Here is a 19,356-nt window from a genome sequence, read left to right on the forward strand (position 1 = left end):
CTCCACTATTGTCCAGCTCTGTGTACTGCAGCTGTGCTTCTATTTGTCCCTGCTCAGTTGCCTGCAGTAGCATATGTTCTTAGTTTACACTCCCCTTATAGCTATTGCTCTCTATTCTAGGCATCATTCTGGTAAACCTCATCTGCACCCTCTCCAAAGCCTCCACATCCTCCTGTAAAGGAGCACTCCAAATGCAGCCTAACTAAAGTTTTATAAAGTTGAAATATAACTTTCTGACTTGTACTCAAATGCCCTGACTGGTGAAGGCAACCATGCCATACACCTTCTTTACTATCCTATCTGCCTGTGTGGTTACTTTCAAAGTGCTATGGACTTGGACTGCATGATCTCTGTATAGCAAAGCTGTTAAGGGTCTTGCCACGCTAACTGTGTACTTTCTCCTTGAGTCCAACTGGCCACAATGCAACACATTCATTTGCTCAATTAAACTTCATCTGCTATTTCTTTCCCCATATCAGTAACTAATCTAAATCCTCCTGCATCCTTTGAAATCTTCCTCACTGTCCACAATTGACCTAATTTTGATATTGGCTGCAAACTTGCTAACCAACCAATCTACATTTAAGTCTAAGTTCTTTGTTAATCACAAAGCAAAGTATCTCGCTTTGTTTGATGATGTCCCTGTGAAGCAACCAGGGGTGTTTCACTATATTAAAGGTGTTAAAAATGTGTTACTAATCATTTGTATCATGTCTCTGCTGGATTTTCAATAGCCTGCTATGTACTGTAGATATGATGCGAACATCTCCTCAGTTCCCACTTGGTCATTCCTGTTGTCTAATATATTTTTTTAAAATAGTTTGCACTTCAATAACTTCAATATGACTTGAGTATCTTTGTTGGTGATTTTCAGTACCATTGTTGATCCTGGGAGTAGGTCACTCATGCAGTTAACGGGTATTAGCCTACGGGCCTTTTTGACTAGCTACAGCTTGAACTGTGAAAATGGAACCAAAAACCTGGCAATAGACAATAGGTGCAGTAGGCCATTCGGCCCTTTGAGCCAGCACCGCCATTCATTGTGATCATGGCTGATCATCTACAATCAGTTCCTGCCTTCTCCCCATATCCCTTGACTGTTATCTTTAAGAGCCCTATCTAACTCTCTCTTGGAAGCATCCAGAGAATTGGCCTGCACTGCCTTCTGAGGCAGAGAATTCCACAGATTCACAACTCTTCATCCTTGTAAATTTCAGTGTATACAAGCCCAGTCGCTCCATTCTATCAACATATCCCGGGAATTAACCTCGTTTTCCTACGCTGCACTCCCTCAATAGCAATAATGTCATTCCTCAAATTTGGAGACCAAAACTGCACACAATACTCCAGGTGTGGTCTCACTGGGGCTCTGTACAACTGCAGAAGGATCTCTTTGCTCCTTTACTCAACTCCTCTTGTTATGAAGGCCAACATGCCATTAGCTTTCTTCACTGCCTGCTGTACCTGAATGCTTACTTTCAGTGACTGATGAATAAGGACCCCCAGATCTCGTTGTACTTGCCCTTTTCCCAACTTGACACCATTCAGATAATAATCTGCCTTCCTGTTTTTGCCACACATTTATCCACATTAAACTGCATCTACCATGCATCTGCACACTCACCCAACCTGTCCAAGTTACCCTGCATCCTCATAGCATCCTCTTCACAGTTCACACTGCCACCTAGTTTTGTGTCATCTGCAAATTTGCTAATGTTACTTTTAATCTCTTCACCTAAATCATTAATATATATTGTAAATAGTTGCGGTCCCAGCACCGAGCCTTGTGGTACCCCATTAGTCACTGCCTGCCATTCTGAAAGGGGCCTGTTAATCCATACCCTTTGTTTCCTGTCTGCCAACCAATTTTCTATCCATGTTATTACCCTACCCCCAATATCATGTGCTCTAATTTCGCCACTAATCTCCTATGTGGGACCTTATCAAAGCATTTCTGAAAGTCCAGGTACACTACATCCACTGGCTCTCCCTTGTCCAATTTCCAGTTACCTCCTCATAAAATTCTAGAAGATTAGTCAAGCATGATTTTCCCTTGGTAAATCCATGCGGACTCGGACTGATCCTGTTACTGCTATCCAAATGTGCCGCTATTTCATCTTTTATAATTGACTCCAGCATCTTCCCCACCATGGTCTATAATTCCCTGTTTTCTCTCTCCTGCCTTTCTTAAAAAGTGGGATAACATTAGCTACCCCCCAATCCACAGGAACTGATCCTGAATCTATAGAACATTGGAAAATGATCACCAATGCATCCATGATTTCTAGAGCCACTTCCTTAGGCATCCTGGTATGCAGACCATCAGGCCCTGGGGATTTATCAGCCTTCAGTCCCATCAGTCTGCCCAACACCATTTCCTGCCTAATGTGGATTTCCTTCAGTTGCTCCGTCACCCTAGGTCCTCCGGCCACTAGTACATCTGGGAGATTGTTTGTATCTTCCTTAGTGAAGACAGATCCAAAGTACCCGTTCAACTCGTCTGCCATTTCCTTGTTCCCCATAATAAATTCATTCACCTGTTTCTGTCTTCAAGGGACCCACATTTGTCAGAACTAATTTTTTCCTCTTCAAATACGTAAAAAGGCTTTTACTATCCTGCTTTATATTCTTGGCTAGCTTACCTTCGTACCTCATCTTTTCTCCCTGTAGCGCCTTTTTAGTTATCTTCTGTTGCTCTTTAAAGGTTTCCCAATCCTCTGACTTCCTGCTCATCTTTGCTATGTTATAGTTTTTATCTTTATACTGTCCTTGACTTCCCTTGTCAGCCACAGTTGCCCCTTATTCCTCTTAGAATCTTTCTTCCTCTTTGGAATGAACTAATCCTGCACCTTCTGTATTCCCAGAAATACCTGTCATTGTTGTTCCACTGTCGTCCCTGCTAGGGTATCTTTCTAATCAACTTTGTCCAGCTCCTCCCTCATGGCTCCATAGTCCCCTTTGCTCAACTGTGATACTGACACTTCCTATTTTCCCTTCTCCCTCACAAATTGTAGATTAACAATTGGCACAGTGGCATTACCTTTGTTACATGCCAATTTTAACTCCTGCTGCAACTTGCACCCTATGTCCAGGCTACTGTTTGGAGGCCTCTAGATAACTCCCATTAGGGTCTTCTTATCTTCACAATTTCTCAGTTCTATCCACACTGACTCTACATCTCCTGATTCTATGTCACCGCTCGCAAGGGACTGAATTTCATTCCTCACCAACAGAGCTACCCCACCCCTTCTGCCCGTCTGTCTGTCTTTTCGATAGGAGGTATACCCTTGAATATTCAGTCCCCAACCCTGGTCCTCTTGCAGCCATGTCTCTGTAATTCCCACAACATCGTACTTTGCCAATTTCTAACTGAGCCTCAAGCTCATCCACTTTATTTGTTATACTTCGTGCATTCATATATAATACTTTTAATCCAATACTCCCCTCACCTTTCACATCGATTCCTATTTCACTTGACCATACTCTCCAATCCCTTCCTGAGCATTCTGCCCCGTTAAATCTGGTGTCTTTCTTAACTTTTTTAATTCTCTCTTTCCCTTTAACTCCATCCCTATATTTCCAGTTTGTCTCCTCCCCACTATTTAATTTAAACCCACCCGTGTAGCAATGGCAAACCTGCCTGCCAGAATGTTGGTCCCCGCCTATTTAGATGTAAACCGTCCCTTCTGTACAATTCACCCTTACCCCAAAACAGATCCCAGTGGTCTAAGAATCTAAATCCCTTTTGCATCCCTTTTTCAATTTTTGCATATTGACTCAGTGGGCTGTTTCTGTGCATTTGGTACTTCTCGGATTGTTAAACTAAACAATAGAGATACAGAGGCCCTATCGAAAGAGGCCCTTCGGCCCTCCGAGTACGCGCTGACCAGCAATCCGTGCTCACCAACACTATCCTACACACACTTGGAACAATGTACAATTATACCAAAGCAAATTAACCTGTCTTTATGTATAGCAATAATCTTACTGATCTGTATGCAAAAAATGAATTTCACTATGCCGTGGTACACATGATAATAAAAGAACCATTGATGGTTTACCATTGATTATTATAATCTGGAAGCGGGTATAATAATCAGGCTAAGAAAATTTGAATGTTTACTTTTTTAGGCTAGGATGAATGCACTTGGACCAGCTAAGAAGAGAAGCTCTGTAATGGGGGAAGGGAGGTTGTCACAATAAATTACTTGAACCTATATAACACACGAGAGAACTGCATCAGATCACCAACATGCTGTCACTGGTCTGCTTGGCCTATTGGTCTGCTACCTATAACAATCTGTCAATGGCTAAGAAATTCAACCACAAAAAAATTAGTAAAATGGGTGGAAGGCAAGGAAAGTTTATGGCAACTGTCATTATTACTGAACCTTTTCATTTGAATTGCACGGAACAGCTGGTGACTATTTGTCAAGTGTTGTATTTTACACTGATATTAGTGATAATGAAACATTAGTGTAAAATATGTATCACGGCAGTACTTAACCTAAGACAGATTCAGAGTCCTGATACACAGACAATCTTCTTCAAAAGAGTCTTCTAACATAGCCAGTGCATATGGCAAATAAACACTCTTGCGTTTGCCTCCATTCAATAAGTTGGGAAGAAAGTTATTTAAAATCCCTGAATAGCATGTGCTTATGATCTGTCATATATCAGGATACTACATGATATCAGGATACTACATCCAAACATCTTATTTTTATTGATGATTATTAGCTTGTTTTGTTCTTCTATCTTATTTTCTTTGGAAGGAATCCTGGAATAATTTGGTTAGAACCACCTTCACGACTTCCATATATGTGATCGTTTCTGTTGATGATTGATAGAGTTTGCAACATAAAAGGAGATCAATCAACATATTTGTGTTGACTTAATACTTCCACTGCTGTCTATTTTAGTACCATTTCCCTTTTGGTCTTTCAATGATTTTCCTTTTAAAATATTTATTTGGTTCTTTCAACGATGTAAGAGTACTTACTTCAGGAAAGCATTTTATTTTAATGATTCTCTGAAAATTATTTATTTGTTGTACTGCAGAGTGTTTGTTGGTAGGTATCACCATTTATCAACTAAAGTAAAAAATCTGAAACGTTTCTCACATAATCTTCATGTAGATTGTGGAATATGTCATTTCTTCTTCAGACTTTTTAAAAACTAAATTTATATAGTGATCTGACTAAAAATATATATTTTCATTGTTGGTTCATATTTAGATTTTCATTAAACTATCTGCGTTTCTTAGCTGAATCGCATATCCATTGTCATTCCCACTACCTTGTCATCCTTTATCTTAAAGGGGCTGTCCCACTGCGGCAACTTAATCTGCGAGTTTAGAAGAGTTTGCCGTCGACTCAAACTCGCAGCATGGGCGACACGTGGTCCTAGGAGGTCCTATGAGGTCACTGGAACTCTCCTTCATGCTCGAGGGAAGTTCCCGCATACTCGCGGCCTCAGTTAGGCCGCAGAAAAATTTTCAGCATGTTGAAAAATTTTCCACGAGTAAAAATTGATCGGCATGGTTCTTTTGAACTCGTAGTGGAATGGGGTCGCTATGTAGTTACAGGCAGTCGAAGGCAGCCGTAAGCAATCTCCTTTGCTGACTGAGTATTTGAATTGGCTCATTGGAGTTTTCAGGACCAAAGAAAACCAACCGGTAGGTTAAATGCCCGCTAAACTTTATTATACTTCTTAAAAGTGTCTCCCCGCCCCCCTTCTCCCCCGCCCCGAGTGCCCTCGAGCTTGAAGGTCGAAGACACTCTTCTAAACTCGCAGATTAGGTCGCCGCAGTGGGACAGCCCTTTACAACACATTCTTTTGGTCGTACTAAGTGCTGATGATCAATCATGTCAGTTAAACATCTGAAAATTTGTGCAGAAGCTGCTTTTGTTCGAAACCTTGGGAATAAACGTTTTTTTCTGACAGGACAGTGGCACTTTCAGTCACCTGTATTCAATTCCATTCAGTGGTGAGAAGGATTTTGAACTTGAGTTCCAACAATAGAGTTACCGAGTGATGATTTGGAGTTTCCAAGGGGGTGCAAATCAGACGCAGAAGCAAATTCATTGGCCACCTGCTTTGCTGAAATTTCTGTAAGAAGTGAAGGATTGAGAAGTTTTGATGAATAATGTGAGGAAGAAAGGAAAATGTTTAAGCTTTCAGTTCTGTTACCTTTTAATGACATGCTTTTTCCAGCAGACATAAATGGTAATATACTCAGCCAATAGCTCGGAAAAAAATTAGTTCGATTTTTTTTGCTCGTGGCACTGTATCTTTTAAAGATGTGCTAGAATGGAAATGAAGTTTGTAAGTGCTAGCAATGGCCTCTATTTAAAAAAATAGCCTTCAACATATTAAAATAAACATCCAGGAATTTCACTGTAATTTTATCAATGCACTGAGTTTCAAAAGGAGTTATTGGAGCTGGTGACTGAAAGCTCGGTTAAAGTAATAGGTTTAGAGAGGGTGTAAAATGCTCTAGTGCATAAAAATGTAATGCTGAGGCTCTATAAGACGCTGGTCAGGCCATATTTGAAGTACTGTGAGCAAATTTGGGCCCCATATCTGAGGAAGGATGTGCTGACTCTGGAGAGGGTCCAGAGGAGGTTTACAAGAATGATTCCAGGAATGAGTGGGTTAGCATATGACGAGCGTTTGACAGCACTGGGTCTCTACTCGCTGGAGTTTAGAAGGTTGAGGAGGGACCTCATTGAAACGTACAGAATAATGAAAGGCATTTATAGAGTGGATGTGGAAAGGATGTTTCCTCTGGTGGCAGAGTCTAGGACGAGGTCATAGCCTCAGAATTAAAGGGTGCTCTTTTAGAAAGGAATGAGGAGGAACTTCTTTAGTCAGAGGGTAGTTAATTTGTGGAACATTGCCTCAGAGGGCTGTGGAGGCCAAGTCAGTGGATATTTTTGAGGCAGAGATAGACAAATTCTTGATTAGAATGGGTGTGAGGGGTTATGGGGAGAAGGCAGGAAAATGGGATCAGCCAGGATTGGCGGAGTAGACTCGATGAGCCGAATGGCCTATTTCTACACCTATAACCTGTGTGTGAACATTTTAGTGGGAAGAGGAGCAGTGCTTGGAACCTTAACAATTGAACCTCATCAACATCTTTGGCACAGCAATTAAACTCTGATGATCAGAGGCTATATTTGAAGGAATGAGGATTGTGGGATTAGAGGAAGATAGATATGGAAAGCATAAATAATAAGAGATTTTAAAATAGCAGTGAGAACTTTAAAACCTTTTGCTTATTTGGGAACCAATGAAGGTTCGGCAGGCACAGGAACAATTGGTGAATTGGATGGTGTGAACCAGCAGAATTTTAGATTATCTGGATTTTAAATGAAGATAATTTCTTCTAATCTTATTCACGTGGTTAACTAGAATTGTTTTCAGGTTTAGGAATTCCTGATGTTGATTATGACAACAGTCTATTTTTCAATGTGCATTTTGAGAGTGGCTTTCAATTTTGCAACTATAAAATAGGGTGAAGCAGGATAATGGGGAAAAGTAGGATAATCTGACAGACTAGTATTGACAGCAGATTGATGATATAATTTGTTTGATGTCAATTGAGTTGAAAACATGGCCCAGAATGTGTAAGAACGATTACTAAATTCTGCTGTAAGATTGAAAACCTATTTTTTTTCTTAGACTTTTTAAACTAATATAATTTGCATTTCTGTCATATTTTTGTGTTTTCAGAAGTGCTTTTATAAATAATATTCTTTTTAATCTACTTTCTCCCCCCTGTATTTCTATGTTATTATCCACAGTCATGTTTTTTTCACCTAGGTTTATTGAAACATAGTGGCATTCATCTTTCTGGTGACCAGTCAGGTTTTTTGCAGTCTAATTTGCTTGAAACAGCAACATACAAATCAGATCCTCCAAAATTAATTTATAAAGGTATCTCAGTACAACTTAACATCACTGAGACTGGAAATAATCTACACTTTGACTATATTTGTGTAGAAAACCAAATCACCATGCAAGAATAATCTATTTTGCTGCTATTTCCAATTATCAGCATTGTAAGCATAGTACTTTAGTACAGAGGCCCCAATGCACTCCTCAAAATACCATATTACAATAGGAGAAAAAATGGCAATTGTACCATTCAGCATAAAACAAACTGCTGAAGGATTCCAGCATCTGCAGTTGATTGAGTGTCCACCATTCAGTACCCTGGTTTCACTTTATCTTAGAAACATAGAAACATAGAAATTAGGTGCAGGAGTAGGCCATTCGGCCCTTCGAGCCTGCACCGCCATTCAATATGATCATGGCTGATCATCCAACTCAGTATCCCGTACCTGCCTTCTCTCCATACCCTCTGATCCCCTTAGCCACAAGGGCCACATCTAACTCCCTCTTAAATATAGCCAATGAACTGGCCTCGACTACCCTCTGTGGCAGGGAGTTCCAGAGATTCACCACTCTCTGTGTGAAAAAAGTTCTTCTCATCTCGGTTTTAAAGGATTTCCCCCTTATCCTTAAGCTGTGACCCCTTGTCCTGGACTTCCCCAACATCGGGAGCAATCTTCCTGCATCTAACCTGTCCAACCCCTTAAGAATTTTGTAAGTTTCTATAAGATCCCCTCTCAATCTCCTAAATTCTAGAGAGTATAAACCAAGTCTATCCAGTCTTTCTTCATAAGACAGTCCTGACATCCCAGGAATCAGTCTGGTGAACCTTCTCTGCACTCCCTCTATGGCAATAATGTCCTTCCTCAGATTTGGAGACCAAAACTGTACGCAATACTCCAGGTGTGGTCTCACCAAGACCCTGTACAACTGCAGTAGAACCTCCCTGCTCCTATACTCAAATCCTTTTGCTATGAAAGCTAACATACCATTCGCTTTCTTCACTGCCTGCTGCACCTGCATGCCCACTTTCAATGACTGGTGTACCATGACACCCAGGTCTCGCTGCATCTCCCCTTTTCCTAGTCGGTCACCACCATCTTAAACCACCTTCTCAGAAGATACTAAAATAGGACAAACAAAACACTCTTTCCTGCTACGACTAAAATTTGAATATTGAGTCTTGATGTAGGTGTAGATTTTTAATTCTTCTCGTCTCCTTTGTTGGTATAATTTTTAATTTCTCCAGAGTAACTGGAATATTTGACCTAAAAAACTGAAAGCAATTTAGTCAAACTCCTGCTAGTGGGTCAATGGGTAAATGCACTGTTACTGAAACAAATGTTTCAAAGGTTTGAGGCTTTATCTCAGTCTGTAAGCACAGTCAGAAATTTGATAGTTAGTCTCTGAGTTCAGATTGTGGGGCAGTAGGTAGGTAAAACAATATGAATTTGACCCATGACTAGTATTCTGTTGGAAATACACGTTGTGTAAAATTCAGCTCAACAGTGACCCCTATCACTGAAAAACCTGTTCATTAGTTCTGGCTCTGCAAACAAATGGATTATAGTCAGTCAAATCTTGTCAAACGCACTTTCTACGTTCTTTTGCAGGTCATAGTTAAAAAGTGGTACATTCCTTGCCCATTGTTCAATGGCACTGTAGGTTATGTTAAGGTAAGCTACTTTTGATGTTTCTCTGCTTATATATTCTAAGTGCATATAATGTGAATTGCTTAGATGGCACATCTTGGTCAATATGGACTATTGGGCAGAAGGACATGTTTCCGTGCTGTGTGACTCCATGACACTGTATGCTTTCCAACTTAATGACATTCTTTCCATAGCTGGGTGACCAGAATGGCATACAGTGCTCCACATGTGGTTTCAGCAACCACTTGTACACCTGCATCATAATTGATAGCCTTCCTAATGATTGTAAGCGTGCTAAAGGCCTTCTTCCACCACACTTCCATTTGACTTGATTTCCGCTTTCGGGAAACCATACACCTGTACATCCAGTTGTCTCTGTCGTGCAACAATCTCCAGGGCTCTGCCATGCACAGCTCTGTCCAGCTCCCTTGAAAGCATTCAGAGAACTAGCCTCCACTGCCCTCTGAGCCAGAGAATTCCACAGACTCACAACTCTTTGAGTGAAAACGTTTTTCCTCATCTCCCTTCTAAATGGCTTGCCCCTTATTTTTTAACTGTGGCCCCTGGTTCTGGACTCCCCCAACATCGGGAACATGTTTCCTGCCTCTAGCGTGTCCAAACCCTTAATAATCTTATATGTTTCAATAAGATCCCCTCTCATACTTCTAAATTCCGGAGTGTACAAACCCAGCCGCTCCATTCAATCAACATATGACAGCCCCGCCATCCCAGGAATTAACCTGGTGAACCTACGCTGCACTCCCTCAAAGCTCACCAGCCTATAGTTCCATGGCATGTCTTTTGTGCCATTGCTAAATAACGGTACAATATTAGCCATCCTCCAGTCTTCTGGAACTTCACCTGTAACTAAAGAAGATGTGTGTATCTCTACAAAGTGCCCCTTACATGCTGTGCATGAAGTCCTGCTATCTCACTTTTGAAAGTCTCCCACAGGCCAGCTGACCTCTTACCTGCAAAAAGACTCTCCTAATCGACCTCTGCAAGTTCCCACCTAATCCCACCAAAGGGCCCCAGGGCACCGCGATGTTGAAGTCAGCGCCGCCTGCGCTGGAAGCTGTACAAACCACAGCCCCGCGATGTTGTTGCAGCAGGCCCAGCACTCCGGAGCTTCAAAAGGCGATCCCAGGTGAGGCATCGCCCGCTCCGCGATGTATCCAGCGCTGCGCTGCCGCTGATGGAGCTCTGGTCCGGTCCCCGGCAGGAAAGGCCGTGCCAATCCAGGTGGTAGGCCGCGAGGAGGGGAGCAAGGACGCGACTCGGAGAATAGTCGCATCCTCGCCAGGAGGCTACTGGGAGACGGTTTCCCCCTTAACCTGCCCCCCTCCCCCACATAGAAAAACTAAAGAAACCTCCTCAACATACTTTTAAACAAAATAAAAAATAAAAAAAGATGGAAAACATGGACAGATTGTAGGCAGAGGCAGCCTTCACGTGGTGCCCCGAGTGGCCAGCTCCTAAATGCTCCCCCACTGACACTTCAGTCACAAGGAAAACCCTTTTCACCCAGAGAGTTGTGAATCTATGGAATTCCCTGCCACAGAAGGCAGCGGAGGCCAATTCACTGGATGTTTTTAAGGGAGAGTTAGATTTAGCTCTTAGAGCTAATGGAATCAAGGGATATGGGGAAAAAACAGGAGCTGGGTACTAATTTTGGATGATCAGACATGATCATATTGAATGGCGGTTCTGGCTTGAAGGGCCAAATGGCCTACACCTGCATCTGTCATCTATGTTTCTATTCTACCTCATCTAAGCTCTCTACCCTAAGGGTGGCCTAGTTAATATTAGGGAAGTTGAAGTCTCTCACTCATACTACTATATTATTTTTACAGCTACCTGTAGTCTCACCTGCTCCTCTAATTCATGCTGACTATTGGGAGGCCAATAATACAGTTCCATCAAAGTGATCATTCCCTTCCTGTTTCTAGGAATTATACCCATTAAACCTCATTGGACGATCCCCAAGAATATCCTCTCTGTGCTTTGTATCAATGGAATGCCTGGGCTTGGCATCTGTAGGAATGTCCAGGCTTGTTTACTTCTTCCATACATTGACATGACCATTAACTGTCATTGGCAAAATAGGATTAACATCAGTCTGCACCTAATCTGCACATTACTGACTCTTGGTGGGAAATGTATGATGTCAGAATCCAATTTGGCTGTGATTATTGTCACCATTACATAGGGTTTCACTGTATAATCCTAGAATCCAACTGTGATTTATTGCATGTAGTTAGACATGATGGGAGGGGAGTAGAGTAAACCCTTGTTTTAACGGACCCCTTTATAATGGATTTTGGTTATAGTGGACGGACCTGGCTACGCCACCCCCAACTCGCACTGCCTTCCCGCCACTGACACCCCAGGTCGCAAGTTGCACCATCGAGCCATTCATGCACTGCATGGTCCGGTTGATGCGGCTGTTGTTGCGGCTCATGTCGTAGCCCATGGGGAAAGTGCTTTCTTCGGACCGCTGCCACCGACAGGACGAGCTTGGTCACTGTGGGGTTCCCTCCCCTCTCACTTGCTGCTGCTTCCTCTGTCTGCCGTCGCTGTGTCCCCTCAGCCTCTTTTTGTTTTTTCTCACCCCCCCCCCCCTTCACCGCCTCCTCCTCCTGTTGGCATACTCCACCTTGGAAGCTGTCAGCAGACTGTGGCCTGCGTCTACAACGTGAGCCGCAACAGAAGCCGCATAAAACGGTGACGAACTGCTCGCTGGTGCAGACCAGCGGCATTAGGCGCCTATTTTTAAGGTGAGCCGACACAAAGTGCTGATGTATCTCAGCAGACTGAACCAGTCTGAAGAAGGGTTCCAATGTCACCTGTCCAATTCCTCTACAGATGCTGTTTGTCCTGCTGAGTTAACCCAGCAATTTGTGTCCTTTTGCAAATTCACCATTATCTGCAGTTCCTTGTTTCAACCACATACAATAATAATACCTTACTCGATTTTAGTGGACAATCGGCAATAGTGGACACCATTCTCCTCACTATGGTCCATTATAATGAGGATATACTGTATATGTGCTTTTTTCTTGTGTTAATGATTATGTCTTCAATCAAAGTGGAAAATACGTCCTTGTGGTCGTATGCAACTAGATAACGTTGACTGTGAACAACTAAACAGATACGTGTTGTGGGATCTTGACAAAATACAAAATAACTTATGTCTCTTATTTAGAATATCAGTTCCGATGAGTGTACACCAAAGTTTCTGCAAATTTCATATAAGGTTTGTACTCTTTCTCGTTGTACGCTTAGAGCCTATACAATTGCTGAGCACCTCGCTGGTTATACATGTTGTACACCTGTTTAGTTTGTCTCCCAATAGGGTTCACGTATTACATCGAACAATCTTTGTTCACCTCAAACTATTTATGATAGCTTTTAATGAGGAAATGTCTTTATTATCTATAGTGCAAAATCTGAAAAGATGTAATGGTATTTTCTAACACAGAAAGCTATAGATTTGACTTAAAATGAGATGTACTGTGGCCAATTGCTATGAATGAAGTGATCCATCCCTAATCCAGTTTGAGTGATGATTTGTTTGTTCAATGACAACAGTGATCTGAATGGAATGTTCCAAGAATGTTTGAATGTCATAATGACTGAAAATATGGAGTTTGTAATGTCTGTATGGAGTTTGTACGTTCTCCCCGTGACCTACGTAGGTTTTCTCCGATATCTTCGGTTTCCACCCACACTCCAAAGACGTAGGTTAATTGGCTTGGTAATTGTAAAAATTGTCCCTAATGGGTGTAGGATAGTGTTAATGTGCAGGGATCGCTGGTCGGCGTAGACCCAATGGGCCGAAGGGCTTGTTTTTATGCTGCATCTCTAAACTAAATTAATCTAATGCATCGTTATTTTTGTATTAAACAATTGCCATTTTTATTTTTTTTTAAACAGATGGCGACCACACTCCTGATCTCCATCTGTTAGTTTGTAATAATATAATTAGCAATTGTTTAATACATAAATAATTATGCATTTTTCGTGGTGGCTTCCCACCCTTATTTTAGACCCATACTTGATAGCTGATATTCACTCTGGTTCTCCACTTTGTTAATGTCCAAATTAAATATTACCGCTTCAAATAATGATCACATGGTTAATCTGAAATCAAATTCCTAATCACACATTTTAAACGTTTTACACATGACAGCTCATTTGAGCCACATTCTTCCTAAGAAAATGGCGATTTCCTTCATGGTTCCAACTGATTTAGAGACCAAAACTAGAAAGCAAGTTCCTTTTGCAAGTTCCAATTGTCTTAAATGTCTAGCAAGTTATGGAATTAGTATAGATGGGTAAATAGATTGGCATGGGCATGTTAGGTGAAAGTTGAACTCTGATTCTAGGACATTATCCCTTACCTTTTTAAAGAACTTCTTAACGTCTACCAGATTAACCATGCCGTTATTCTCTCTAGTATTTTGTGGGCTTAGTTTTCGTCGACTAACTCTCCTATAAGGTCCTTTGGTAAATTTTACTTTAAATATGCTGTATGAGTCCTATTTGTTGTAACAGGAATTTTGTAACAAAATTCCTGTTACAACAAATAGGACTTATATTTGCAAGGATCTGCAAAGAATGATTTCTGAACCAGAAACTTTTCACAAAATTATAAGCTGCCAGGTTGTCATAAGATATTTAGATGGGGATGGGGTTTAATGGGGATGGGGTTAACAGTGCATGTATGGCTCTCCAGCATGTGTTGATTTGGCTGGAGGAGATCCATTGTGATGTTTTAACATGTCCATCTTTCTTTGCAGAGTGCTTATGCAATTCCAACCATGGCATTTTCATTTCTGTGTCACACATCTGTGTTGCCCATTTACTGTGAACTCCAAAGGTGAGTAGAGGAAAGGTTCTGCTAAATTCCAATGGTGGATCTTGTCCCTACTGATTGACTAAATATTCAATTTTATTGAATGTGCGTCTGACATTCGGCAAAAATATATTTGCCTGAATTATAAATTTGGCTTTTATCAAAATATTCCACGACAGTCCTTTTGCCATTTTAATTGTTTTCTTTTCCTTCAATAATGGAATCGCTCGTTCATCTTTATCAATTACTTTTCAGAGGCACATTTACGACCTAAAATAGATCATACTTGCTGACTCACTGGTGTCTCTTCAGTATCATTATGGTTGGAAAAGTAAATTATACTCAAGGACACAAAGTGCTGGAGTAACTGAGCGTGTCAATAGTATCTCTAGAGAGCATGGATAGGTGATGTTTTGGGTCGGGGCTATAAACATCACAATACGGTACAATACAATAGAACTTGACAATAGAACATCTATCCATGTTCTCCAGAGATGCTGCAGACATGCTCAGTTACTCCATCACTTTGTCTTTTTTCATATAAATTACAGTTTTGGTTACTTTTTACTTGAATGTTTTAGTTTGTAAATATTAACTTAGTATAGCTTTTAAAATGCCATTTACATTTTGGATCTTCTTAGGCTATAGTGGCTGCTGTGATGGGAGCCTAATATGTACATTCATTTTAATGTCTATTGACTTTTTTTCTAGGCCTTCAAAAAGCAAGATGCAAAAAGTAGTTAACATTGGAATAACTCTGAGTTTCACAGTCTACATGCTGTCAGCCTTGTTTGGTTACCTAACCTTTTACGGTGTGTATTAATTCAATCTCCAAACACTTTCTATAAACCTTCATAATTGTTTCATTATTTTTGTTTTGAACTTTGTTTTCTCTTTCAGGCAAAGTGGACTCTCAGTTACTGCATACCTACAGTCAGTATCTGCAACATGACACTATCATCATGTCTGTTAGATTATGTTTGCTCTTCTCTGTGCTCCTGACGGTACCTCTACTGAATTTTCCGGTGAGTTCTGAGAACAATTGTGCCTTTATGTATTTCGGTACCATTTTGATTTCTCGTGTCATTTGAAACGACTTCCAGTCTTTCAAAACTATGTTGGAATTAAAATCTGCATCACTACATGGATTTTGCCATTTAAAAATTCTCATTTACCCTAGAGCCATTTTCAAGTTCAAGTTCAAGTTACATTTATTATCACATGCACCAATTGGTATAGTGAGAGTTGAATGACCATACAGCCATACGAAAAAGAACACAATACACGATAGAAATTTGACTTGAAGCGGAAATTTGACATGAATCAACATTTCCCACTGTGAGGGAAGGCAATAAAGTTCAGTCACCTTCCTCTTTGTTCACCCGTGGTTGGGGCCCTTTGAGCCCTCCGCAGTCGCCCCAACGGCAGCCCGATGTTTCAGGCCCTCTCGCCAGGATGATCGAAGCTCCGGCCTCGGAACGGAAGAACACACTCAGCGGCTTGGAGTTTCCGAATCGGCCAGTTCCTACCAGAAACCGCGGCTCCCAAAGTCCACAGGCCGAGTCGGGCGGAGATTCAACGCTGGTGATCCTCGGCAAAAGATCCCAGACTCCGCAATGTTAAAGTCAGCGCCGCCCGCGGCTGGAAGTTCCGCAACCACAGCTCCACAGTGTAAAAGCAGCTGGCCCAGCACTCTGGAGCTCCACACGGCGATCCCCGGTAAGGCATCGCCAGCTCCGCGATGGAATCCAGTGCTGCGCCGCTGTTGAAGCTCTGGCCGGTCTCCGGCAGGAGAGGCCACGCCAATCCAGTTGGTAGGCCGCGAGGAGGGGGCGAAGATGCGACTCGGAGAAAAGACGCATGCTCGACCAGGAAGTGACACAGAAGATGGTTTCTCCCTTCTCCCCCCCCCCCCCCACATGAAAAAGACTAATAAACCTCCAAAGCCATACTTTTGACACTGAAAATAACAGATAGGATGAAATGACAGACAAACTGTTGGCGAGGCTGCCACGCGCGGCACCACCCGATGACATTTTTGCACCTTCACAATGTTAATGGCGTACTGCACCCTTCCAAGACTTGTTCCAATCGTCTGCATATCTTTCTCATCCATATCTTTGTGCTTGATTGTACATATCTACCCATGAAACAACATTTTGTACTAATAGATTTTGTAAGATGGGATTTTTCTTTCTTTTGTTCGCTAGAAGTATTGATGTTTTGTCCAGTCGCTGGGATGGAACTTTGATTCTGAGTAAAGCCAATGACCACCTATTTGGAGAGTGTAAGAAGGAACTGCAGATGCTGGTTTACACCAAAGATAGACACTAAATGCTGAAGTAACTCAGCTGGTTAGGCAGCATCTCTGCAGAAAGGAATAGGTGATTTATTGGGTCTTGACCCAATGTATTGGGTCTCGAGATTACAGATCTCATGGAGAAGTTCACTGGTACAGCTCAAAATAGTTTCCGTAGGGACTGAAAATCCATAATAAAAGTGAAAAAATAAAAATCGCAATAAATACCAAAGAAGGAGATTTTGAGAAAAAAAAAAATTATAAATTGCATTGCTACCTTAAATTCCAGTGGGAAGTGAAGCAAAAAATAAAAATTCTAAAGTATTAAGATTGTGTTGAACAGTTAATACACTGGATTGCAACCCAAAACCTTATCAAATTGAAAGAATCATCTTTAGGAATGGTTTATATTCTGATATTGTTATCAACTTGAGAAAAAAATGTTCTTGCACATGTTATTGTTATGTCTTGAATCAAGAGCCAATATCAAACTCACTTCAAAAGAAAAGATCTATCCTATTTTACTATTTGGCTGCAGGGAGAAGCATTTGTTTATCTTTTATTTATTTTGACATTCATTTATTTGCAGGCAAGGAAATCCTTAACGCTGTTGTGCTTTTCTAACCTCCGCTTCTCGTGGTTCCGTCATATCATTGTCACTCTTGGTATTCAGATACTGATTGTGCTGCTGGCAATGTATGTTTCAAGTATACAAAATATCTTTGGCGTGGTTGGTAAGTTAATTCATTAATTGATCTTGAATCAAAATTGAAATAAAGTGCCATTGTACTATCCTAAATATAGAATTGAAGGGGGATGCAAACCTAACAAGCTTTCAAAGGATTGAACTGAGTCTTTTGCATCAATGATCAATTTATCATCTGTACTTAATGAAATATAACACAGAAAACATTTTGGTGAAAGGCTTTGTTGGGGCACCTGTGATTTTTAAGTGTGTGAATGATAAGTACCAGGGACAGTGGAACATGTAGAAATTTTTTTAGGGAAGTATGGTCTGCACTATACTCCTATCTCACCCTGGTTGTGAGGAACTGTTGAAAGATTTGCCGCCAAGCTAACAGCCATAAAAGCTAAAGACTGCAATTTCCTGGTTTTATGATTACTAAGTTTCCTTTTACGTTCCAATGTTGAGCATTATCCAACTGAAACTTCCACGTTTAAAGTAAAACTGGCAGCAGGGAGTTTGAGGAATCACCACGTTTACAGTGTTTTGCTTGGCCCGCGTTAAGTAAAGTCTTGAGTCTTTTTGGTCGTATAATGCACCTTGATGTGTTGTAGCAATTAGGGTGAACATATGAGGACAAAATGAGAGTTATGGTGTTAAGGTTAGACTGAGCTGTGTGAAGGAGGATTTTGTGTAGAATGTAGACATGAAACAGACAGGCTAAATAGTCTATATATGTGCCATCAATAGACCATTTAAAAATTCAACTTGCACATAATTTCTTTTTTCTTTTGGTAACTTTTTTTACGGTTCCACGATTTTGGTCCTTTTGCTTTTGTGTAAACTGTAACGCTTTAAAGTCTGAAATCCTTTCTCCGTTTCCTAAGGTTCCACTACCTCATCTGCTTTATTATTTATCTACCCTGGACTCTTTTACTTACAAATAAGCAGAGAACCGTTAAAATCCTTAAAGAAGCTTGGGGTGAGTTTTGCAGTAAAACTACAGCTGGCTTTCAGTTACCTTGGCTGTCATTAATCTTAACACTTTAATAACTTAGTTGTAAATCACTCTTCCTCCATCAGTAGAATGGAGTGAGGATAATTTGTCAAAATGCTGTCTGTATCCTCGAATGTCACTTCATTAATTTAAAAATGTTTTCGATCTTTAACCAGTCGTATAACGGTTCTCTCTTGTCACAGCCACTTGCTCCTTTTCAGAATAAATGGACGTGGTCAGAATCAGCCAGATTATCTCACTTAGTTGATTGCCATGTTTGCCTACATAGCTCATGTTCCCTAAGTACCAAAACACGAATAACAGATTGAAACCAGCATCGCCATGTGGAATGCTTTAAAGACACTTGCCCTTTCAATCTGTTACTTCATTCTCCTTCCCATCATTTCCACCAGTTAACTGAGTAACAGTCGCAGTGTGAGAGAAGTGATATTAAACAGTGCCATCTCTCTCCTGCCAGTATATAGAAAGGCGGTGGTACATCTCCTGAAGCAGAGGGTGTCAGTTTTCTCCAAAACTCAGAGTGACACCACGCAGATGTGTAGGAAAGAACTGCAGGTGCTGGTTTCAATTGAAGGTAGACACAAAATGTTGGAGTAACTCAGCGGGATAGGCAGCCCCTGGAGAGAAGGAATGGGTGATGTTTCGGGTCGAAACCCTTCTTCTGGAGATGCTGCCTGTCCCGCTGAGTTATTCCAGCTTTTTGTGTCTACCACACAGGTGTGTACTGTTATGTTCAATTTCAAACAAAACTGGTATACAAGCAAATTTTCATTACTGATGAAACTGTGCTGGCTAAGGTTCGGATGGTGGATACCATATTATGCAACAACAATTTTAAATGCACTCATCTGAAACTCCTTTCTACACTTAATAAAAACGTTAAAAAATTTACAATCGATGGGTCAACTCCACTTAAATCAACAGTCAGATGAGCCGGAGCATCCC

General features: G+C 41.1%; 1 protein-coding gene across 1 annotated transcript in view; it reads left to right on the plus strand.

The window, feature by feature from the left end:
- LOC116970440 (probable sodium-coupled neutral amino acid transporter 6) overlaps positions 1-18,985 on the plus strand; it is a 45,068-nt gene extending 26,083 nt beyond the window's left edge. The window contains exons 5-11 of the mRNA XM_033017084.1: positions 9,513-9,575; positions 12,757-12,807; positions 14,354-14,433; positions 15,121-15,221; positions 15,310-15,434; positions 17,298-17,442; positions 18,281-18,985. Coding sequence (XP_032872975.1) covers positions 9,513-9,575; positions 12,757-12,807; positions 14,354-14,433; positions 15,121-15,221; positions 15,310-15,434; positions 17,298-17,442; positions 18,281-18,429 — 714 coding nt within the window. The 3' untranslated portion in view covers positions 18,430-18,985. The remainder of the gene's footprint in view (positions 1-9,512; positions 9,576-12,756; positions 12,808-14,353; positions 14,434-15,120; positions 15,222-15,309; positions 15,435-17,297; positions 17,443-18,280) is intronic.
- Positions 18,986-19,356: the final 371 nt, after the last annotated feature.

The sequence above is a fragment of the Amblyraja radiata genome, unplaced genomic scaffold (assembly GCF_010909765.2).
Source record: "Amblyraja radiata isolate CabotCenter1 unplaced genomic scaffold, sAmbRad1.1.pri scaffold_883_ctg1, whole genome shotgun sequence".
Classification (NCBI taxonomy): Eukaryota; Metazoa; Chordata; class Chondrichthyes; order Rajiformes; family Rajidae; genus Amblyraja; species Amblyraja radiata.